Source organism: Paramormyrops kingsleyae, chromosome 16 (genome assembly GCF_048594095.1).
Source record: "Paramormyrops kingsleyae isolate MSU_618 chromosome 16, PKINGS_0.4, whole genome shotgun sequence".
Lineage (NCBI taxonomy): Eukaryota > Metazoa > Chordata > Actinopteri > Osteoglossiformes > Mormyridae > Paramormyrops > Paramormyrops kingsleyae.
In genome coordinates this window covers 9,861,895-9,887,196 of record NC_132812.1, presented here as the reverse complement: position 1 = coordinate 9,887,196, position 25,302 = coordinate 9,861,895, and the positions used below count along the sequence as shown (strand labels likewise).

The 25,302-nt window shown below is 44.6% G+C and overlaps 1 protein-coding gene and 1 long non-coding RNA gene across 5 annotated transcripts in view; one reads left to right on the top strand and one right to left on the bottom strand.

The window, feature by feature from the left end:
* The window catches only part of cacnb4a (calcium channel, voltage-dependent, beta 4a subunit), a 31,389-nt gene extending 6,896 nt beyond the window's left edge, over window positions 1-24,493 (bottom strand). The window contains exons 1-5 of one of the 3 annotated variants that reach the window (XM_072700508.1): window positions 24,285-24,493; window positions 23,298-23,381; window positions 1,583-1,702; window positions 1,355-1,477; window positions 621-748 (exon numbers count right to left, since the gene is read on the bottom strand). In XM_072700508.1, coding sequence (XP_072556609.1) covers window positions 621-748; window positions 1,355-1,477; window positions 1,583-1,702; window positions 23,298-23,381; window positions 24,285-24,347 — 518 coding nt within the window. In that variant the 5' untranslated portion in view covers window positions 24,348-24,493. Of the gene's footprint in view, window positions 1-620; window positions 749-1,354; window positions 1,478-1,582; window positions 1,703-17,071; window positions 17,558-23,297; window positions 23,382-24,284 lie in introns of those variants that run through there. The other 2 variants (XM_072700509.1, XM_023826938.2) reach the window with 2 other exon arrangements.
* On the top strand, window positions 1,408-7,943 carry LOC111851744 (uncharacterized). 2 transcript variants are annotated; one of them, XR_011982966.1, is made up of 4 exons: window positions 1,408-1,535; window positions 3,307-3,406; window positions 3,606-3,697; window positions 7,825-7,943. It is a non-coding gene; the product is annotated as an uncharacterized lncRNA (long non-coding RNA). The 2 variants fall into 2 exon arrangements; XR_011982965.1 differs by lacking the exon at window positions 1,408-1,535 and having other exon boundaries at window positions 2,444-3,406.
* Window positions 24,494-25,302: the final 809 nt, after the last annotated feature.

Below are 25,302 nucleotides of genomic sequence, written 5' to 3'. Positions count from 1 at the left end.
TGAACTCCTGTGGGCTTCAACACATAAATTCACTGCTGTAATGCTGTACCGTGTATCAGCCACATCCAGGAATGCATAAGCAGAAACAGAAGGCAGAACTGGGGCACTGTCACCACTGTCCCTTTGGGGGACTCTAAGACCTCAAACGGCATGTTCTGTTCCACCGTTTGCTGTCCACCCTGTGTCATGATGTGTGTCACCTATACAAGGTGTTGCCGCTTTATGTATCAAAGGCACATACTATAAATTTACTGTGTAACTCTGACAGCTGAAATTTTGTACTATTTCATGGGTGCTATTACTCACAAGTAGGTAACCCTAAACTCTAAACCCTAAACCCTAGCCCTAACCCAGTATGTAAGGAATTTAATGTCAGTCCTGTATCTATCGTCTCTCTGTGGTAAGATCTGTCAAGGGTGCCCTCATTATCAAAGCAGCTTAGAAAATAGCACAGAGTTGTGAATTTTAATTAAGCCTCCTCAGGGGCACCTGTGCTCAATTAGCCCCCCTGAGCAGCTGAGGACACAGTGTCCCACTCTGAAACCCAGGCCATCAGCTGACAACACAGAATCACACACATGAGCTGTGAGCCGTCCTATGAGCAGCCCCCAGAGTCTCACCCGTGGAAGCGCCCCCGCTTTTGCTCTTGCTGGATGCGGATGTTCTCCAGTTTGAGAGGGCTGGGGATGAAGCCGATCTCACAGCCCTCCTTCACCAGTCGGCCGATCCACCAGTCATTGTTGTACTTCTGTGGGCCAGAAAACACAACAGAGTCCAGGCTCAGCCTTCCAGGAATCTGACAAACCGGGGGAACTCCAACAAAACCATGAGAGACGCCCTGCCATTGGATAGGACCTCAGCCCAGAGGTCAGTTACAACCATAGCAGGAGCCAATGGAAAACAGGTACACAGCTGGGCTTGCCTGTCAGTATTACAGTGAAAGTCAGGTAGTAAACCCAAAATGGAAAATCCAGCTGATCTGGGCTGAATATATTAGGCATTCATAGTAAGCAAACTGTTCCCCAGAACTCCACAGTCTTATGATGTGGTGATCATAATGAAACAGCTGGAATATACTGGCCTGCTTAACAAAAACAGAGTGGGCTTTGTTTATAGATGTACTGTGAGCCATTCAGTTGGCAGTTTGCAGTCTCAGTATATCTAAGAACATCAAAACAGAATGAATGATGCAGTCGTGACGAGCTCGGTATTTTGGAGATACCCATCCATCCCTTAATTAGAAGGACTCAGGTTTCAGATGCCGATATCTTTGCCAGGTGGCAAAACAACAAAAACACTATCCTGTGGGGCAGGGACTTCATATCTTCACCTCTTCAGCTACAGGATACTGTACCTCTTTGATATGGAGGAAGTCCTTGGCATCGAATGAGATGGCGGTTCCTGCTACAGGGACTTCCTCATCCAGGGCACCACAGTAGGAAACATTGGTCTTCACAGCAAAGGCCACTGCTTTGGCCTAGGAAGAACCAGGGACAAAGAACATCCAAGGATCATAAGAAGACTATGCTGATGAGGTACAGACATGAGCAGATGAGTAGGGGTAGCTGGGAGGCATGCTCACCTTGGCCCTCTCCAACTGCAGGGCAGCCTGCTGCTCTCGCTCCTGCCGTCCACCCTCACGCTCCTCCTCCAGAGAGACATCTGAATCTGATGGTCTGCTAGTGTAGGAATCAGCTGAGCCCTGTGGGGACAGGAGTCCCATTGTTAGTAACGGCCATGTCCATCTGAGTCACGGCATACTGTTAAGGCTGGTCACATCCAGTTGAGTCACAGTAGTCTTTTAAGACCAGCCACATTCAATTGAGTCACAACACACTGTTAAAACTGGCCAAGTCCAGCTGAGTTACAGGCCACTGTTAAAGTAGGCCATATCCAACTGTGTCACAGCCCTCTGTTATGGCAAGCCACATCCAGCTGAGTCACAGTTCTCTGTTAAGGCTGGCCATGTCCCGCTGAGTCACATTTCTCTGTTAAATCCAATCACGTCCAGCTGAGTCACAGCACCTGTTAAGGCTGGCCACATCAAGCTAAGTCACAGTGCTCTTTTAAGGCCAACCATATCCAGTTGAGTCACAGCACTCGGTTAAGGCCAACCATGTCCAACCTAGTCATAGTGCTGTTAAGGCAGGCCATGTTCAGCTCAGTTACAATGCAGTTAAAGGAGGCCATGCCCAGCTGAATCCCATTGCTTTGTTAAGGGCAGTCATGTACTGCTAAGTGAGAGCACTCTGTTAAAGCCAGCCACATCCAGCTGAGTCACAACACTCTATTAAGGTCAGCCATGTATAGCTAAATAACGGCACTCTTTTAAGGCCGGCCATGTCCAGTTGAGTCACAGTGCTGTTAAGGCAGGCCATGTCCAGCTGAGTCCCAGCTCTCTGTTGAGGTTAGCCATGTCCAGCTAAATCACAGTGCTCTGTTAAGGCCACCCACATATAGTTGAGTCGCAGCACAAAACCAGCTGTGTCCAGCTGAGTCACAGTGCTGTTAAGGCCAGCCGTGTCCAGCTGAGTCACGGTGCTGTAAAAGGCAGACCATGTCCTGAGTCACCGCACTGTTAAGGGAGGTCATGTCCAGCTGAGTCACAGCGCTGTTAAGAGAGGCCATGTGCAGCTAAGTCACAGTGCTCTGTTAAGGTCAGCCATATCCAACTGAGTTACAGTGCTCTGAAGGCAGGCCACATTTTGCTGAGATGCAGCATTTTAAGGCCAGCCACCTCAAGCTGAGTCACAGTCCTGTTATGGTTAGCCATGTATAACTGAGTCACTGCGGTATGTTAAAGCTGGCTACAGCAGCTGTGTCACAGTGCTCTGCAAGCCCCGACATGTCCAGCTGAGTCAAAGTGTATGTTAAGGCCAGTCATATCCAGCTGAGTCACAGTGCCCTATTAAGGCTGGGCACGTCTAGCAAAGTCACAGGGCTCTGTTAAGGCTCAGTCATGTCCACATCAGTCACCTGGAATATGCACCTCTATAACTTCCCCCAGCCATGTGCATACCATGTGCTTGTGGTAATGACTTATCAAGCCCATGAAATAGACCCCTATTATTCAAATCACGGTCCTCGAGGTCTGAGCACTGCTGGTTTTCCAGCCTTCCTTTACCTGTGAGCCAGGTGTGAAGCCTCTGACCAATCAGAGTCAGTAATTATTAAACTAACTACCTGGGAGAACTGAAAACAAGGCCTGGATTTGGAATTGAGGTCCAGATTTGACGAGCTCTGAAATAGACTCAGAAGGGAAACACATTCATTAACCAAAGAACTTCAACCAAATTGCCTCAACAGATAAATCCAGCTACACAGATGGGCAAAGACCAATGACACTTTCCAGCATGTCATCAGATAGCCAGGTCCTCTGCATCACAAACAGGCTGATCACGCGGAGGTATGTTTGTGGAGTACGTGTTGTACTGTGGGAGCAGTTGAGTATGAAGAGTCACAGTCACAAAGTACTCCAGTAGTTGGTAAAAACAAAATCTTGGTCTGAATTTGTACTTTCTGGACCTGTACTTTCCATCTGTGTCTATAATGAATTATTTTTGTGAGTAACTTCCCCCAACTGCTTCACTGTTATCTTCCTGCAGGCTATCTATGCGTATGCTGGATAATGAGGCACTACAGCAGTGCTGTTTCAAACAAGGACATACAAGCACTGCTCTGGGGCAGCCCAGCAGAAGTGAGAATCAAGTCTTATCTCTTTCAGCATAAAATAATATCATATTATAACTATTGTCAACGTACAAATTGAAAAGCTCTCTAATGAGACTTTAAAAATACCAGTCAAAAGCAAAATTTTCTGGTTTTAAAGGAAAATTGCAAAAGTTCTAAAAGCTGATCTGGATAGGCATAGTTTAGCTACCCTTAAAGACCACTGGGTAGATATAGCTTAGTGATCCTCAAAGATCACAGAACAGGCCTAGTTTAGATATCATCAAAGACAACTGGTCAGACGTAATTTAGTTATCCTCAAAAATAATTGGACAGACCAAATTTAGTAACCATCAAAGATTACTGGAAAGACATAGTTTAGTAACCTTCACATATCACTGGATAGATACAGCTTAGTTATCCTCAAAAATCACTGGACAGACATAGCTTAGTTACCCTCAAAGATCGCTGGACAGACCTAGTTCAGTAACCTTCAAAGATTACTGGATAGACATTACCTAGTGATCTTCAAAGATCACTGGAAAGACCTAGTTTAGTAACCTTCAAAGATCACTAGATAGACATATCTTAGTGATCTTCAAAGATCATGGGACAGACCTAGTTTAGTTATCATCAAAGATTACTGGTCAGACCTAATTTAGTTATCCTCAAAAATCACTGGACATATATAGCTTAGTTACCCTCAAAAATCACTGGACAAATCTAGTTCAGTAATCTTCAAAGATCACTGGAAATATCTAATTTATTAACCTTCAAAGATCATTGGACAGACATAGCTTAGTTATCCTCAAAGATCACTGGACAGACAGCTTAGTTATCCCCAAAGATCACTAGACAGCACTAGTTTAATTATCTTCAAAGATTACTGTTTTTATACCTATGACGCATTTTCATTTGAATCATGTGAGAATGTAACAGTGGAGGTGGTAGAAGACAAGTCATTGGCCTTTTGAAATGGTTTCACCGTGGGTCTACAGGCTAGTGCTATGCTAAGTGGGATCAAAGTCACACTGATTAAAGCAGAGGAGTGTTGCTAGGGACACCCTTTGAAGCTCATTGAGTGAATTGAGAAGAAATAATAAAACGGGAAAGATAGGGTCATAGGGAGGCTCAGGTGATGCAGTGACTGGGGTAGATGGGGTCATGAGGAGGGATGGGCAATGCAGTGAATGGGAGAGATGGGGGTCATAGGGAGGCTTGAGTGATGCAGTGACTGGGGTAGATGAGGTCATGGGGAGGGCTGGGCGATGCAGTGAATGGGAGTGATGGGGTCATCGGGGTGGTCCGGCCAATGCAGCGAATGGGATCACAGGGAGACCTGGGCAATGCAGTGAATGGAGTCATGGGGAGAGCACAAGCGATGCAGGGGATGGGAAAGCACAGTAATGGGGAGGTCTGGGTGATGCAGTGAATGGGAGAGATGGGGGATGGGGAGGCCAGGGCGATGCAGTGAATTGGAGAGACAAGGGCAAGGGGAGGTCCAGGCAATGCAGTGAATGGAAGAGATGGGGTCATGGGAAGGCCCAGGGGATTCAGTGAATGAGAGAAATGGAGTCATAGGGTGTATTGGGCGATACACTGACTGGGGGGGATGGGGTCATGGGGAGGTCTGGGCGATGCAGTGAATGGGATCACATGGAGATCTGGGCAATGCAGTGAATGGAGTCATGGGAAGGCACAGGCAATGCAGGGGATGGGAAAGGCACAGTAATAGGGAGGCTTGGATGATGCAATGAATGGGAGATGGGGGCACTGGGAGGCCCAAGCAATGCAGTGAATGGAAGAGAATGGGGGCATGGGGAGACCTGGGCACTGCAATGAATGGAGTCATGGGGAGGCACAGGTGATGCAGAGAATGAGAGAGATGCGATAATGGGGAGGCCTGGGTGATGCACTGAATGGCAATGGCATGCAGCTTTCCTACGGAGTTGTATTTGAGGTGTCTAAGGGAAAGCCACGTCCGCAAACACTACATGCCTTACTCAGCTGATGTACAGTGGTTAGCAGTAACTTTATTTACAGCTTAAGCTGTAGCCAGATGGCATTTCTCAGTTTTGCGCAAGGATACAGCAGTGGGTCTCCGCATCAGTCCCAAATGCGGCGTGTGAAGCAGAATGGAACCTGCTTACCTCAGTTCCTGCAATTTGATCGGCCAAAAAACATAAGGAGGGGTCTTTACATCCCCACACTATTAAGGTTATTATTTAGGGTTAGACCGCTCTTTATTGCTTTATGTCATCATCCTCTTGCATTAAATTGAATTTGTAGCATGCTTGTGATAAATTAGAGGCAACCACCCTCAACTGCGAAGGAGAAGCTGGTTTTTCATTTCAAAAGGAGCTGTGCTCTACCACACTGAGCTGCTGAACAGGGCTCTTTGATCCTGGAATCAAACGCTTTCTTGTTCATCCTCGTTCACACCTCTTCCAGCCTGACTAACCCTTCCTGTGCCTCAGCCCAAAAAGCAAAACAAGCACCATCCCTGGACTTGTGAAGCTGCAGGTTTCTACATGGCTGGTGGCACAGCTGAGTTATTCCAGACTGCGAGGACACAGACAAAGCCATCAGTAAGGCCTCCTTCAGACGGCCGTCTGCTGTAGAAGGGAGTGCTCTCCTCCTACGCCACACGGGTGTACATACAGAGAGTTCCCAGCTCGTTCAGTGTGGAAAGCCTACGAATGACGTTTCATCATTCTGCAATATTCCAATTTTGTGTACAATATACTGTCTTAATATTATTTCTGTGAAATAATTCACTCATCCACCCAGGCCATGCACTGTATCCTGTATCTGCATCTGTACACAGTGTGTATGTACTTACTCCATCCTGCAATTAGTGTGTTTGCTGCTTTTATTCATTTTATATATATATATATATATATATATATATATATATATATAAATAAATGACTCTGGGAGATGCGCACAGGAATTCCAATGTACTTGTATTGACCTGTACCTGTGCAAATGGCAATAAAAATATCTATCTATCTAACTAATCTATTTCAAGATAAACAAGCAGAGATCAGTGGGCTGCTTATGCACCTAGATATGTAATAACATCAATCCAGTCTGACTACTACAGGTATCACTTTACGATGTCCTTTTAAGAAATGAATCTAAAATAATTTCCTTATCAGTTGCTTTATCCCAGGAGGTCACAAATCTCCCAGCTTTCCAGTTTGGGAAGCAGAAGCAGTGTAATGGCATGATGTCCACTGACCAAATCCCAAGTTGCGTTAGGCCCCTAGCCCAGGTCTCGCAGACGGCCACACTCTGCTGTGCACTGAAGCCGCTGGGGGGTGTTACAAGCCCCCATCCCATTAGCCACACATCACCCTGCAATCATGCTCTCTCACCAAGGAGAGAGAAAGACGGGAGAGTGGAGGGCCAACTCTGAAGGGAGCAGACTGCAGCAGCACAACACACAGGGGCTTATGGGAGTGCATTCTGAGTGACCCCTGTGAAAGATCACTAATGGACGACAGAGCGGCACCGCAGCTGAAGCATTCACTCATTTCTGTGACATTTCTGCCGTCACGCCCATGCTGCATCAGCAGCTTCCCATACTACACACGCTAACTGAATTATTTTTTAAACTCACTACTCCCCACACAGACCTCTAACATCAATGAAGTAGTTTTCCTGTTTTTATGTGCCGTATCATGGCTTCACTCTGCTTTCTTGATGTCCCCCAGTTTGCTAATACATTTTATAGATAGTATTGTAGATGGAAATCCATAGTGTGTGTGCACAGCCTGTGATGACCTGGCATCCCTTTCTGGGGTGTATCCCTGCCTGGTACAGCCTGGCATTCTGGGATAGAATCATGATAAATGGTTGGAAGATGGATGGACAGAAGAGGTATAATGATAATTACAACAACCATTATTATTATTGTTTTCATGTAGTTCCCTTGTCAACACATAATATGTGCACACCAATTACTGCTGCCTATAAAAAAAAAAACGTAACCCTCAGTGTCGGAGCTCAGAGCATAAAACCTGTCAACGTGACTAAATTGTACGAAATGTAGGATTTATACTGGGAAGCGTCATCTGGTGCGAGTATTTACACTGTAATCAGCATGCCTGTTAAATATGCATATGGTTATTTTGATGTTTGTTTTGACAGCCTAGCGGAGCCCGGCTGTGCCCATATCAGGCTGCGTCTGTCAGCAGCCCCCCCCCCCCACCTCACTGGGCACCCCGTCAGTGTCACATGAGAGCCGTTACATAAAGAAGGGAGCCGGTGAGAGCGGCCTCTGCTAACACTGCTCCCCATGACATCATCACCCTGCGTGATTCATCATCCCCCTTCTCTCTCTCTCTCGCTCTCTCTGTCCACGCAGATATTCATTTAAGGCTAGATCTGCTCTTTTCCCTGGGCCATTAGCTCCTATTTATGTCACTGGTTTTTACTGTTATTCCATTATAATTGTCATTGATTGAAATGATCTAAACCACTGGTGAGCATTATGGCAATTTCCTTAATCACCACAAGCATTAGTCATTGTTACTGTGATTACTAATTTCGGATTTCTCAAAATTATATATTGTTTTTATTGATATCTCATCCCCACTCTTGTGCCATCCTCTCCCTGGGATAGGCAACAGGCATTGCCGTGACATTGACTTGGTTAACCAGTCAGAAGATGGACAGATAGATGGATGGACAGAAGGATTGATGGATAGACGTTTCCACTGAACAATTGTTAAAGTCTGTGTGGTGTGATTTTAAGCTTAGTTGTTTCACATGTTTGAACACGTATTTTCAGGAACATGGCAGATACAAATAACCATCCTCTTATGAGCTATGGTTTCTCATTCAGCCTGTGTTGTACTGTGGCTCCCTGCTTACCCAGCGGAAGGAGTCTCTCAGTGCTGTCTGGCTGCCAGGCTTTCATTTCAGCCGTGCTGCAGCTTTGCTCATGACCCTAACTGTAACCCAGCTTCCAGGATCGCCACACCTCAAAATTTCCTGTTGGTCTTATATTGGTCCCCTAACTGCTGCCAGAAGGAAAGGCATGCGGGCTGGTGGCAGTCTGTAACAAAACCGGGACTCCAGCAACAACTCAGACCACATCACAGTGAAAACAAAGCCTCTTTTTTTTTTCAAAAACTTGTAGGGGGTGTAGGGCAGTGTCTCTTGGACCCTTGAGCAAGGCTCTTAACTCCCTGAAATATTCCAGGGTTGCCAGATAAGGTACCTGGCCTGTCCCTGCTCTTTGCTCTTACCGGTATATATTTCTTATGTTCTTATGGTTGCCTCACCACCATCTGATTGATCTAAATGCATGGATATGGCGGTGTTCTGCATCAATTTACATGGATTATCTGAAGGAAAAAAAGGGATATTCTATATATTATTCATTATTTGTAGCATTGCACATCAAAATGTATTGATGCATTCTTGATAACTGAGAACTTTCCAACCACCTAATTAAAATAGCATTATAGAACAGCAAAATGAAATGGACTCGGAATGCAAATTTATGCAACCAAATGCTAATTCCGCAAGCATTTGATGTTAACCTAATATGGCGATTCTCACAGACTTGCTAGCTGAAATTGGCATGTAGTAAATCATGATGTACCTTGTATGAACAGTAAATAAGCGCCTCTTCAGTTTTACATCACTGTCAATCTCCAAACCCAGCAATGAATTTACCGAGCTGATTCTTGTGCAGTGGAAAACCGAAAGGACCTGGAACCATGGCGCAGTTAGTCTCTCTTTATGGTACGGCTTGGTTCCTGTATGGAAAAGCTCCATATGTGCCAGGGCTCCAGACTGAGCAAAATGGTCGCATATGCAACCATGTCATGAGAGTTAGCAAGTTAAAATTTCATGTTGATGCATCTGTGTAAGTGTATGAAAATCATTAGGATGTTTTGCTCCAGCACAGGTACTGTGTTAACGAATTGTGGTTGAAAGTTTTTTCTCTTCTTCACTGGCTCAGTATTTTATTTTCCTCTCTTTTTTACTGAGTTAGTCTCTCCCTACTTGCACACAGGAGTATGTACGTATATGCACACTGATGATAAAACGTGCAAAACAATCCCTTCTGCTATGGTGTTAATGTAATCCAAAAAACAGTCTATAGTTGATCATTTAAAAAAAACAATTTGAGAAAAAAGAGGAGGAGATTGTTGGAGAGGGAGAGCCAGAGAAAAAGTACCATTTTCAATTACAACGACTAGTGCCTCTTTGAGCTGAATTGTTGGGGCTGAATGAATGCTGTTGTAAAATTATTAAGTTAATATTGAGATTAAAATATTTTGTAAATATCAAGTCTTGAGTCACTGTCAATCTTTCATCAATGCAAAAACTACGATATGCAAATTAGTACAACTATTCATCAGCATACAAGGTCATTGACTCATACCATGCTGCACCAAAAAAAGGGTGCGACCAAATCATGTGCTGGTGTGACCAACTGAGAAAACTGGTAGCACCAGTTTTACCACTGGAAAAGTCAGTCTGGAGCTCTTTGTGTGTATGTCTCAACAGAGAACAAGATGGGATATGTGAAAATAAGCATTCCAATGTACCTAGACTTCTGTAAATGGCAAATAAAGCATCATTGCATTTTTCAAAATCAGTAATGCCCACTCAAACTGTACAACACAGTATAGCTTTAAAAGATTTCATTTAATGTTCAGGATTAATGATACTTGATCTTATTTCATTATATTACTGTGAGCCATGAAAGAGTGAATTATCAAGTTAATGAAGCCTAATTAAGTCAAATCAGAATACTAAAGGTACTATCGTGCCACCAAAACATGGCACTGTACAGACAGCATTTCACGAATGTGAATGTTGAATCTTTCTGTAATCAGGGGACAGCTTTCCCTAGTTCTGCTCTAACGGATTTCCAGTGGTGGGTCACAACCATAACCTGGACAAAACTGGCAGGTAACGAGGAGGAGTACGGCACCCAAACTCCCAGGAATCTACTTCAATCAATATTTTCAATTTTGACACATCATACACACTGCAGGTGTGTATTCAAACACAAAACACGTTCATACGGACAGAAGACGTAATGCCTGCCAGCGACCTGTGAGTGGCTGATGTTACAACATGACCACCTGCAGAGGGCATTCTATAATGACACATAGGGGAACCTCCTCTACTGCTCTGGACGCCGTGTCTCTTGGCATCTCCCTCAGACAACATTGTGTCCTGCCAACTACTGCAAGTCCCTTGTGAGTTTATGGGTTTCTTGATCTCTGTTTACTACAGCAGGGCCACCTCCTGTCCTCCAGATAGGTTCTTCCACAACAAGGTGAATGTGGTGAAAAGCAAAGCCTGAGCAGCTCTGTAACAAGAACTGGTGTTCTGTCCAGCCACTCTGCCCATGCTCTTTTCACCAAGGGGAAGCTGCAACTGGGTCACATGATACAGCCCAGGATCATATGACAACTCCCTCATCCTCGTAGTGTCAACTGATGTACTGTTGATTCCATGTAGACCTACAATGCAGGCTCATGGGAGAAGGAAAGTGGTTTACAAATGATATCATATGAGCACTAAAGCATGATGTATAGCATTCTGTTCTGCCCTATTCACAGGTTGGCCCTCAAGCAACAAGGTTGTGGGGTTCCGGACAATTCTTTTTAAAATGCCATCCAGCCCAGCTTCCACAGCTGAAGTTGCTTCCGTCAAATGCATAGCAAGTGACTTAACATCTAATCTTTGGTCTTTCTACATAAACATGCTAGTATTGAATATAAAAGCCTTAGTACTTAGTATACAGCAGGCAAGGCAGTGCAGTATGTGATTTCACTGCAAGATACAAGCAAAAGAGAGAAGTATATGTCCCCATGGAGAAAAATATATCCATGTGATGTAAGAATTAAACAGAATTAGATCCTTAGACGGGGCAGGAAGGGGCTGAACATCACAAAAAAAGCAAACAGTATAAAGCCATTTTGGTGGATGAGAAAAGAAAAATGAAAAGCATTACCTCAGATTGGAATACTAACCAAAACAAACCATAATGCACCAATTTATAATCTTTGCTGGAACATGGGACAAATGGAACTAAAAAAAACCACACGACTCGATGAGTCCTGTGATGGTCAAACCAAAGCTTGTGCACTGCATCTAAAAATATGAAAACTACATGAGAAACCATATTATTACAAAATTAGACTGGCAGTAACCTACACTTCTTCTAATGGTTTTTAAAATGAGTCTGAAACAGACTGCAGATACAGCAGGAGAGTTTATTACAGGATATGTAAACTTAAAAGATAATGAGGATGTATTTTCATCTTTGCCGTCTTTCAGAGTAGGCGGAGCCTCTGTAGTAGTGATGCTTCGGCATGAGCACCAGCCCCCTCGCCGTGTCTCTCTGGACCCTGGCGAAGCCGGTCACTGTGTGAAAGGCTCCACTAGTGACAGGTCATCTTCAGCTGCTCTGCTCTCCCATGAGCTGCGCATGATGATCACAGGACCATGGGCGGCCACTGGGCCTAGTGTTCTAATGTTTTCTTTATCTCTCAGTACCTAGTACCTGCACAGGCGCCTGGTGACACAAGCAGGCCTCCAACTTCATTTACAGGATGGTGACTCATCCTTTACTTTTCTGCAGATACATTTATCCAAAAATAAATTATCTTCAAAGGCTTTCAACTTTACGCCTAGTTTACCAAACCAACAAAGCAGTATACTCTGCTACAGCAATCCCCAATGATAAAGTATATCACAGCAGGGACTCTGACTTTAGCTGCAGATCAGGTTTGCTACCCTCCAGAGCATCTGCTGTCACACTCTCCTGTTTTTATAGACTGCCCTGCTTCACCTGACACCAGAAGCATCGTTGCTACAATCCAACTCACATGACCACAGAGCACATTAATTTGGAGTTGAGCTCTTCCGACAGCATGACTAACTGCTCTTTATGGCTAGGTGATGATACTCATTTCATACTACTTGGTGTGAGCCATTAAAGAAGCCAAATATGGAGGCCCTCCTATTTGGTAAGTGAGAAGCAGTGCTGAGTTCTGATTTGCCTCAGTTTAATTCGTAAGCTGAAGTATCACGGGAGCACTTCTCCCATGTTCCTCTGCATTGTCCTGCTCAATGGAGACAGAACTCAGGTGCCTAGGTGGGGGGGGGGAGAAGCTCCCGCTCCATGGAGGACATTGATTACATCACAGTGGTCTCATATCATAGAGGCCTTGTTAGTCTCAGCTTCCAGATCTGGTGTAGGTGGACAGGTGAGACCAAGGCATTTCGCTCTACCATGGTGACCCCATTCAAGGAATAATTGGTTAACAGGTCACTGACATTGTCTTCTAGGTAGAAATCTGGCATTCATGAAAATGCATCAGGAATATTGCAAACCCTAAGCTCACATCTTAATGACTTCACTCAAGGAATCATCTGGCTAGCATGCCCATTGACATTGTGTTCCAGCTGGAAAGTGCTACTACAGCTCTGAAGAACTGGAGTCAGCTACTACATAAACACCAACCCCTCTCCTCCAAGTACACTGACTGTCTCAGTCACAGAAAGGCTCAGAGCATCTCGCCGAGTGCAGTTCAGGTAAGATACAGTAAAATGTACTTTATTGATCCAGGGGGAATTCTTTTGCATACAGCAGCGAGGTATATAAAGTGCACATAGTGCAAAAACAAAGTGCAAAGACAGTAGGTACTGGCCACTGTGCTCAGACACTGCGGGATGAACACAGCCCTGAGGCTGATATAGTACGTTCCATAGCCGTTTCATTAATTCCTCTTCTTTAAAGTTATCGTGACTCATGGTACACACTCATTCCTGGCACAAAGTTCATGCTTTAGTTCTGCAGTATCTTTTGCTTGGACATTCTACTTGGGCCATCTATGAAATTAATCATGTTAGCTCTGTAACCCAGGTACAAACCCATATTTCATTTAAAATGATAAAAATCATGTGTCAACCTCCTCAAAACAGTTTTTTGGTCATCACGTTTGCAAGCTAAAACATTTGCAGTCCTGTGCCATTTCACCATCTTAGTTCAGACGGTCACGTTAGATGGCATCTCACTGTGGGACACATTAAAGGAAGTTGCGCAAACACAGAGGACTTTTCAGCACCCGAGTCTGACTCACTGTGAGCTAATCTGCAAGATTGACTCATGCTTCAATATTGAGAATATTCTGAATGTGCCAAATACATATCATATATAATATATATATACACAGGCACACACACACGAAACGGCTCTCCTTGGGCACCAAGCATTATGTAGCATATGCTATAACACCTCAATTCCAGCAGGTGACCTATTAACACATCACACAAACATGCTGAGCTGCAGTGAACAGCCTACTGTAAAAATATGAGTATCAGGAACAGTGGTGAGCATCATGCATTATGTTCAGTGGTGACCCGAGTGCCTAGTGATGTCATGCAGCACTTGATGGCTCTGGAATGTTCCGAGTGTGAGCTCCCCTGGCCACTGACCATTCACTACTTAAATTTCTATCTATGTGTGTCACCAGGAGCAGCTGGAGCATATCACCCTTATCACAATGGGCCAGTGTCCCTATCAGGGTACAGTGGGGCCCAGTAGCCCCCCCCCCCCCCCCCCCATTTATTTTTAGCAGATGCTTTTATCCAAAGTGACGTACACTTTTGAGAAGGCAGGATGTTAAGGATCTACTTCTAGGGTCCAGTGGTGACATCACTCTAGGATTTGAACCGGTGTCCTTCTGATAACAGGCCTAACCCAGGGAGGTGCACACTACCCACCAAATCCTGCTTGTAAAAGGGGGGGAGGCTGGAGTGGTGGTGATGGAGGAGCCAAAATGACAAGAACGGCTGGCAGGATGTGGAATTTGAACTTCAGAAGGCTTCGGACATGTCAGCATCCTAAAGATCATGGGACAGACACTGATTACAGGAAAGTGGAGATGTTAAGGGCAATAATACAGTGGCAATCACAGTGGCTAACCCAGAATCCTCAATCAACCGGACTCTCTCAGACTCATCTGAAGACAGAATTTGGGCAAAACCAAGCTTGTGCTCAGTAACACAGCTGATTATTAATAGAGGAGGAGCGAAGAGTATCTCAATGGTGTATCAGAGTGTATCAAGGGCCAATTCACTGTGTGTCAATGTGCTTCTCATGCTACAGAACTGAGGCACTATGGGGGAGGGGGGGGTGAGGAAGTTCAAGAGACTGATAGAAGGGAATATGGGTGAAATGTGTAATACAATGTGTGCCACAAACCGCAGACACCACACATACAGAAAAACGTGCTGATTTATGGAGGCTATAGTGGCTCAGAATTCATATCCATTTCATGTCACAAATATGGCAAGTCAGAAATTAAAAGATATATATTTCTTCCTGGTTCTGCTCTTTATGGCTGGGTAATGATACTCATTTCGTAGTAGTTAAACATATAGTACTTGGTGTTTGCATTTATACCATTACAAATCACAACAGAGTATTATATTCTGCACGCAATCTTTGATAAAAGTGAGTGACTTTATTTGTCATATCAAAATATAAAACGTCAAAAAAAAAATACATCCTAAATGGTATGAACTAGCCCATGTCTTACGGATTAAGGGAACATGTGGAAAGGAGTGACACAAGCCACAAATTCTTAAACTGCCTCAAATGATGCTGTCCTCAGTCGCCTTATTATTGGCCAGATTGGACAAGGAAAGCCATAATTTTTACTACTACTAAAAATAAAAAAAAGATGCATAAAATGCCCTAAATATCAAAATATTAACAAAAACATAATACTTGAGATCCAATAAAGTATTTTAACTGCCTAAAAAAGAAATACAATATTAACTAAATATAATAAAATATATACATATTATGTAAATAAAATATTTTTTCTTTGAGGACTATGCAAACTTTATTAGTGCATTTGTTTTGGCTAATTTGTCATAGTGATTAAAAATGATGTTGCAGTAGCCCTGAGATGGTCTAGACCTCAGCAGAAATTACAGCCAGGTCTCCCATCCCCCAGACGGCCATCGTAACCAAGGAGCCTGCAGGTCATAAAATAGTCATGTTGTTTGGTGTCAGTGTTCCCGGGCTTTCAGAGTAAGCATCCCTCTGCAAAGTGGCCTTATAGATCTCCACACGCGCAGAGTACTGACCCTAATCCTGAACCTCTGGGAGCCGCACACTACAGGGCCGTAGCTGAGGAGCTGTGGGAGACACTGCCGCTGTATTAGACTCCGCGTCTCTCCGCCAGCTCAGGATTCCTATGCTCTTCATTTTCTGTGTATTCCACTGGTGGTCGGTCATTACATACAAAGGCAATAAATGATTTTATTCAATTAACTGCTCAGCATCATAAAACGTACAGGCTAAAATGACAGAAAGGAAAATGCAATATATTGATCTATGTTTCACCGCAAGTGTAAATTATTAATGAGTTCACATAAATTTGGATAAACAGTTGTCTAAAAATGGAAGTGGGTTCCATCGGCCAGTTGCGCGGTTTTTGAGAGACGCCAAACCTGCCCAATGACAGCAGTACGGTGCTTGATGTCAGCATGCACACGCTCCTTTCTGACACGAGAGGCTCTCTGCGAGACAGTGTGTCACACTGCAGCAAACACGCTAACGTCACAGGAGGCTTCCAGCACACGCTTCCATGGGAAATCATTCGGTGCGAGAGCTAGCTGGGCTAATTAGCGCTGCGCTAAGCCCTGCTGCACACTCCCCCTTCTAGCTCACCGCCCAGGCCTTTTCTATTATTGCTTTTGTAAGCAGCTTTTTTTGTCCTGCACTGGCTTCCTCTTGTCGTTGCCCGTCACTGAGAAACGGAACCACAGAGACTGCGGGGATCTGGTCTCTGTGCGTATGTGAGCCAGGCAGACAGCTTGAAGGATGGCCAGCCCGGCCTGTTAGGTGCTGCTGCCCCTGCGGGTGACTCGTCACAATCATTTGCTGCCGCCGCGATGGCTGCTTAGGCGCATAGCTCGGCAGGGGAGGGGAGAGACAAAGGGGGGATGCTGCCCCTTTAAATGGGACACGAACGCAGTGGACTTTTACAAAAGGCTACATAATGACACATTATGCGATGGCAGCCTTAAAGGGGCGGCGATTCGTCCGGCCGTTCTCGGACAGCATGCTATTCAGTGAAGCAAAGAATGAGATGCAAACCGGCGTGCAGGTAGGCAGGCTGTACAGAGAAATGGAACAAACACCCCTTCCTGCCCGCATTTGTTTCCCAGCCCCAAAGATGCATGGCTCAGTAACGCCGAGGAGCCGACCTGAGATGCACGCACAGATGTCGCCACGGCGACAGGACCCGGTAGCGGCAGCAGCCCCTTTGTGGCCGACGGCAGTGCACACGCGAGCCCCGGCGTCCCCAGGTGAGCCCCGCCACCCTCCCCACTCACTCACCGCCTCCGAGTCTTCAAATCCATGCAGGTACAAGTTGTCGTACATGGAGGGCCAATATTCCAAACAGCACAAAAAAACAAGGGTGATGAGCAACGGAAATAGCTGGACTGGGGCACTGCAATGACCCCCCTTCAGCAGAAATCAGCAAGGAAAAGGCCTGGTGCGGCGTCCCTGGGCCTGCGCGGAGAGATGTGCCGTGCTTTCTCCTCAGCGAGCTGCTGCTGTTCATTCACATCACAGGGCAGCAGCTTTATCCCTGGAGGCTGTACTGACCAGGCATCCTATCTGCCTTCCAAACACAGAGCAAGAGAGCGAATCCTTCCTCAATCAGAGCTCGATGACAAAGCAGGCAGCAGGGCTTCTGATTGGCTGGCCGCTGCTCCAGTCAGCTTTGGAGAGCGCTCTCCTCGACTGTGAATAAGGAAGGGGGGGTCTGCATCGGGAAAGCAACGCCCCCACCCCCTCTTTGCCTCCCTTCACGTCTCTCCTCTCCCTTTCCCTCCTCCTTGCACCCTCTTTCTCTGCTATTAGGATCCTAGAGAGCGCGATTACGCGGAGGGACTGATTACAATGGCATGTGAGGGGTGATCATGCTGACCCTGAGCTCTGGCTCTCACGGTGTTGCCCTGCCCCCCTTCCCCTTGCCCCTCTGCTACTCACAACACACGACGGAGTGACGGAAAATAAAATGGGAGCTGGATGCAAGGCACTGGAGCATGCCAGCTGGCCACATCACTGCAGCTTCCTGAACACTGGGTGCAAAAGGGTGAAACTCCTGCTTCATTACACTCCAGTTCTTACCAATGAAACACAGAGAAGCAGACACTAAGGCAACCCTATTCCCAGAATGATGTCCAGATCCATTGTAATGCTTTACAGAGGAGCACCTTGGAAATGGACGGCCAATGTGTGAATCACTCTATTTTATTCACAGGTCTGAAGGCAGACCTGTCTCCTTATTTAACACACACACATACGCAGACATTTAATACATAAGCACACATTCCAAAGCACAATTATGTCAGCAAACACAGAACAGAATCATAATTGTTGTCAGGAAACAAACATGTATTAATATTTAATTTGTGTAACTGTAAAAACAGGACATGCCATGCAGCCATATAAACACAGTAAAGCAGGAAATGTGCATCTAATAACAACGATGCCTCATCACGACTTATCTTAAAGCCAAGGATGACAAAATGAGCTTTTTCTGTCACACTGCCTGCACTGTTTATATAGACAAATGCACAGGCAACCATATTATGTGACATTCTGACTAAATAAACTGCTGCTTACCCTTCAGATTTTCTTCTGATATTCTTTCTCATACATAAGCACTTATTTCTCCAGCACAGGAAAATATCAACCACAGAGCAACACTGTGCTTCCATGATCACAGGAATTCTGCATTTTTTAAATGATGAGATACTTGATGGTTATCACTTGTTAATCATCTCAATGCAATTAATTATGATCTTATTTTAGGATCATGGTTCATTCCGGCTTCCATATCACTTATGAAGTGCAGGGTTGCAACGCTTCCTTGAAATGACAACCATATAGAAACACAAGGCCCTCTAGGCACCAAGCTGAGAACTACAACTGCCAGCTGAAACCGTGCTTTGACTAACTGGGTGGTATTATTCTGTGATGCACAGATATAGAAAAATGTATTTTAAATAGCCAACTTGCAGGTTCTGTTATCCACACAGCCCCCTTCAGGACCCAAAGACCTCCCCCAGCATGATCCTTTACAGACCTCAGTTAGCATTCCCATGGGAGTCTATTTAGCTGGGGGAGGGGTGGGGCTCCTCATTCCATGTAAGGCACAGACCAGCTGACTTTACTTACCATCACTGACGAGGCTTTGCATGTAGATGCTTAATCTCAGCCAAAAAATTATGTGACTCCATCATAACCTCCACGTACAGCATAACAAATTTCTGTACAAAACAGTGTGACAGATTTTATACTTGTGTGTTTTTCCCTTAATAGACAGTAGAGGGCAACAAAGAGCAGTACAACGCCCCAGAAGTCCAGAATTGCGACACTGTGAAACACACACTACCTACAACCAGCATCAGTAAGGTGTGTGCCCCTGCAGGTTAGGACTGGTTTCGTACCTGTAACAGGAAGGTCACTGGTTTCACTAATATGGTTGTTAGAGTGATCAAATAACTTTTTCATTTATGAGACAAATGAAATAAAATACATTTCTGTAGGATTACCGGACACCCAATTCATAGATAAATACATCAGCATGTCCAAAGTTTAATAACTTGGTCATGCTATAGATATTGTATTTCAGATAGCTGATCTCATTACTGGAACAATCCAAATTTAGTGCTGGAAACTCTACTCTGGGTCACAGCTTTTCAATCAACAAAACTGATCAGTCCAATAAACTGTCCAGTGTTGGCCTCAAGACTCAAGACTGCCAGACCACTCAGACCACTGTGGGTTAAGGTCTGCTCTTTGGGCAGACCCTAGGGGCTGGTCACACTCATTATATAGTGCTGACAGTGATAATTGTAAGCTGTGATCAGAGGGAGACGTTTTATAGCATGAATTGGCTTTATTCCTCTATGGAAGGATAGCGAAATTCTTTTTTGTACAGCAGGTGACTGCATCAAGGCACTAACAAATCAGCTATTGGTTGGTTATTTCACATAAACCCTCATTTAAGACAATAACTTTCCTACATGGTGCCAACAAATGCACTGATGTCATGCAGAGCCCCGCCTCCATCTGGGAGGAGCCAGCCAGAGAGTGTCAAAAGGGTTTCATGGGAAGATTTACCACTGATCTGTAAAATCATAATACCTGTGTCAGCGGAGCTATGAAAATCACCCCTTCACAGACCATCCACACATTAGTGAGGGGCAAAAAATTATAATGAAATGAAATTCAAATAAATGGAGCAAATTAAATGGCACGTGAGTGAAAATAGCCTTTGCCTTTTACACTCATGAGTTTGAACAGGTGTTCATTTCAGAAATAAACAGGCCTGGAGGTAGTAAACATGAAGTCTTCCTGAAACACTGACTGAAGCATTACTGTCATGAACCAGCCATCAGTGAAGATTCCTCTCCTCAGTTTCTCCACATTACATATTTCTGGTCACTGTCAGATATCAAACACAAAAGAACTATGGGTGTAAATTGCTGGCCCCATTGCAATACAATTCAGTAACAATTACTGATGGAACAATTTGATGCATCAGAAATCTTGACTTTCTAATCTCAATTCGATTATTCAATTATTTTGATGGCCTGAATTCAAACCTTTTTAACTTCACTGAAAAAAATCACAAGTACTACCACAGGAACTTAATTACACACTATTAATGGAATACAGAAAAAGAACAAGCCAGTATAAAATTATTAAAAGGCCAACTACTGAACTGTACAGAAAAAAAAACAAACAGATTAAAGGCACTACCTGAGGTGGTGCTGGTGCAAATTAGCGAAATGATGTCATCATTTTTATTGCGAGAAAAATGGAAGCTGATCTGTAGGCCATATCTAATGATGAATTATAAACATGTTGCAGACTGGTACTTTGAGGCCTCTTTTAAGTGGTGAATGAGCCGACAAAATCCCTCGTCTTCCTCTCCGGAAAATGGCTGATTGTGCAAAGCAATCGTATCCACTATCATGGTGCTTTAGTAGTTGTGTCTTTAGCTGTGGTGCTGCTAACTTTGAATACTGATGAAGTTAAAATATCAGCCAAGATTTGGCATCAGACCGATGGCAAAATCTGGATTCTTAAGCAATATCATTCGATACCAATATGTTAACCAATATATCATGCATCTCTAAGGCTAAAATGACTTTTTACTTAGAGTCTTGTACCATATATAACAAAAAATAATTTTTGAACTACAAAAGAGGGGACTTTCTAAAAAGCATTGTAGCACATAGATTATCTTCACCATTAGAGAAAGCGTTCTGCGCTGCAAAACAGGCCGCTACCCAAAAGCGTCATAGCTCTTCCATTATGAATATTAATAAACCTTCCCCTGTCATCCTGAAACCGCTGCTTTGTGCATTTGCCTTCAGCACATGAACATGAGAGCAAGGATAAGCAGGATTCTGCCCCCAAAAATTGATTTCACATACTGATCGATGCATTGAATCTTAATAATTAATAACTGATTCATCAAAATGCATCTTTACACCCCTAAAAAGAACTGTTACAAAACACTAACAAAAATGTCTTGTCTTTTCCTAGTTACACCTGCTATATGTAAGGCCCCATGGTGTTAGATGAGAGTGACACACACTACACAACCCATCATGTTACCTGTAATCAATTTTTCATAAAATTTTCCACACGTAGGATACAACACACTCTGTACCAGTGCTATGCTACTTCATCTCATGCCGATTGGTCACCAGCTAGACTAACTTGCATGCCAGACAAAAACATTCAAAGCTAAAGTGTCACCTCACCCTAGAAGCAGGCTACATATTATACATAATACATTTCTGTCATTTATCTCTTTACGTGCTATAGAAGGTAGCACAGACTGTAAAGTATAAGGTCAAATATGTGAAGCTGGTCCCTCTTCTTTCAATATGTACTCCAACCTGGTCAATTAGGTATTTTAATACCATATAACCTTAAAACAGTCAACATGAGTGTGATGTAACGTGAACGGAATCACACAGTCCAAGGGAGACATTACATAACATTGCTGCTTCGTGCAAAGCAATCAAAATAGCACAAAATGTGTCTAAGTCAACAGCAGGAACTATTTCACAACTTTCCTGTCACAGTCCCAGTTGGTATCTAGCGCGCAAGCTGCGAGATGGAGCACTGTGACCTGTGGGGACGGCGCCATTTGTGCTCCACCACTGAACGTCTGGCGCTATTCAGGGCAGAAGCCTTCAGAGAGGCGGAGAGGCACAGTGGCAGATTGGGGGACCTTGCTGCTGCTTGTCACAACATGCAGGCACAGTAAGACCGAAGTGCACTTCCTGACATCAGCAGACACCTCAGCCGAATCTGGGCTTTTCCACGGCCTGCAATATCCTTTTGACACCGACCGCTGGACTGCTGCCTGCTCATTTTATGGTTTTCCCAGGGGAGATAAATTGTCAGATATAGTGATGTGCTTGCCTGTCTCTCAAAAATAATTCAAGCCAACAAAATTTTTTATGGTAAAACTAAAGACCAGACATAAGCATAAAATCTGTTGAACAGGTAGGGTGAAATGGCTAAGCTGTAATGGTGAAGTAGTATCAGTCTGCTGGGTATGACAAAGAACTCGAACAGCCACGTAAGACACCATGTTCACATTACATAAGTCAGATCATTATGTAAAAGCAAATCAAAGCACTATCACTAAATACAAGATATTTCAAGAGGAAGACCCTCTGATTTAACATGCCCTCAGTCATAGACTTGAGGTGGCACATATTGAAATCTGTAAAATTTTGAACACGATACTCATAATGAGAGTAATGCATACTTAAAACATGGCAGGGTATACTTAGTAAGACAATCAGCCTGGCTTATGCTGCTTTCTTTGTTTACATGTGCTGCTCTTTCTCACTTTATATGCACAACTTATGAGAACAAACACACAGTCCAATGCGTATGGTTATCCAGCAGGTGGCCAGGGACACCAGGGACGTCATCTTACTCAGCAACGGCAGTCGTGTCTTCATGCAGTTTTTTTCACCCTGACAGAAGGTCACCTGAATTTGTCTCACATGCAAGCACGCTTAAGGTGAACTCTGCTAGTGCTGGGTCTGCAGGCACCTGCAGTTCACCTGCCTGCTCGGAATTATGTAATAAAGGTTATTTCAGTGGAGGGCTGGCAAACACCCAGGTGGCTGGAAATCGAGGCCACTGACTCCCCACAACAGCTACGATCATTTTTCCAGTGTAAGCTCCTATATTTTTAGAGGAGGAACAGGGCGCACTCTCTGGACTTCTTGCCAATGCAGCCTTCTGCGTGATACGTTCATGAATAACTCTGCTGCCATGGCTGTGGATAAACCCTTGTGAGGTGAACAGAACCCAACATATGCTGGTGCATGGTGCTGAGCTGCCCTGACGAAGAGCACCCACCCAGATGGATGGCCACTTCCATGAAGAAGGGGGACAACCACTCCGCAGATAAATCAACGGAGAGCTCAGTCTGATAGGAGCAATGTATGTGGGCTCCAAGGAACCCCCCCCCCCCCCCCACCTGACCCCACCCCCACCTTACCTGTCTGAGGATGAAGCTGGTGGAGGTGGTGCTGCCGTCCGACCGCTTGAGTCGGCTGCGCCGCGAGTAGGTCCCTCTGTTCACCTGCACGGGAAAGCAGCTGCCACGTCACTGGTCCAAGCAGGCGAAGGCCACCTGAGACACAGCCCTCCGCACCGGCGACCGTGCTCATGTGACAACTTACAAGAGGCGTCCATTTTCGAGCCTGCGGCAGGCCTATGCAACTACTGCACAAAAGCCTTTGAGTGGATACTGAGGGGCATCCTACGTAAGGACAGCTGCAAAAATTGATGGAAGTGGAAAACAGTTTGTCATACGCATATGACTGGCATTAAAGCTCAGATACTTCCAAAAGGATATCAGCCTTATTAGACTGACCTAATTATGATCCGATTTTTTGCTCCATTTTTAGATGAACTATATCTAGTACTATATCAAGTAATTGTGTCAGTTAAGCATTAAAATTCTCTTTTTAACTGGATTTTTTCAAACGGGGTCACATTATCTAGGTCACCTCCTTTCTGTCAGTTTACACTCGTCAGATGATTTCCGGCAAGGTCAATCCACATAATTAATCGGATATAACATTTAAAAACAACAATTTTATAAGTAACCGGACCCGTATGGCATACATGGTCGGTAGCCGTGCTTCCTCTGTGCCTATCGGGAAACAGATAGGCTGTTACAGAATATAAAGATTTGTTTTCATATCATGATGGTATCACTATATAACGGAGAACAGGGACCGTCAACACTGTCAGCACGGAAATAACGAAGCGCTTACTTCAATTTAGTACCTTGTAAGACAGCTGTCAAAGTAACGAATCGTGGCGTTTCACTCACATTTCTTAATGTTGATGTATAAGAACGCCGTTTTGCGAGTCATACACTCACCCTCTAACTAACTGCTCTTACGGGCTGTCTCGGTACCGGACGGGACCCAGGCACACTCCAGCCCCTTTCCGTGTCCGCCGAGCCCTGCGTTACCTGGAAGATGGGCTTCTGGAGCCCCTCGCCGATTTTGTGCCGGGTGTAAATGTGCCGGGACATCTCCGCCAGCTCGTCGGTCCACGGCGGCGGCTGCCTCTCCGGGCCGCTCCACTGGAAGTGTTGCGGGTATTGGACCGCCGGCTCCAGCTTCTCTCTCGGCTCCGTGCTCACGCGCAGAAACGGTGTCTCCCGCGTACTCCGCCGGAGTCCAGCTACCTGAGCGGGGGCGCGCGTCGTCAACGGCGCGCACGGCGGCGGCGCGCCGCTCGAGGGGGCTGGAGGACGATGGGACGGCTGGCGCTTCGCCTCCGCGCGAGCTGGAAGCTCTTGGGAGCCCTTGAGATCCGAGGAGTTTTTAGAAACCTTCGTGAACGGCACGCTTTCCCAAAAAAAATGAAAGGAAATAAAAATATATACAGTGCAATCTGGACTATACTGAAGTAAGGAAATACCGGTGTATATCACCAAACAAAGTCATTAGCAAGGAAATGGTCAAGGGTTATGTATAATCCTGATGCATTACATCAGGACACGCATTACATTTCAACAGCGATACCAAAAACAACTCATAGAAGCAAACAAATCGCCAAAGAACATGAGGATGCATTCAGTTTAATGTAAAATATTTCATTAATTGATTTTAATCGAGTATAACAGAATTTAAAAGCAGTATTCACTCTGCATTGGTATATCGGCGTGGGTGCATAAGATCCCTCAGGTACTAAATATTACAATAAACGAAATTAATCTGAGATAATACTTCTCTTCGCAAACTTTGACTGGATTAACTATATAGATATAAGATAAAGGCAAAGGACTAACTGCTAATAAAAAATGAAATATGTTACTGGTGCTTATCCTAGGCAAAGGTGTTGCTGCTGTCACACAAACCAATAACCTTGGTTAAACATTAGTCTTGACCTTATAGTAGCTAACAACTGTCTCAACTGTAAAGCAGAATACAGTGAATAATGTCTATCTTCACTGCTAAGGTTAACATCACTGGTCAAGAAGA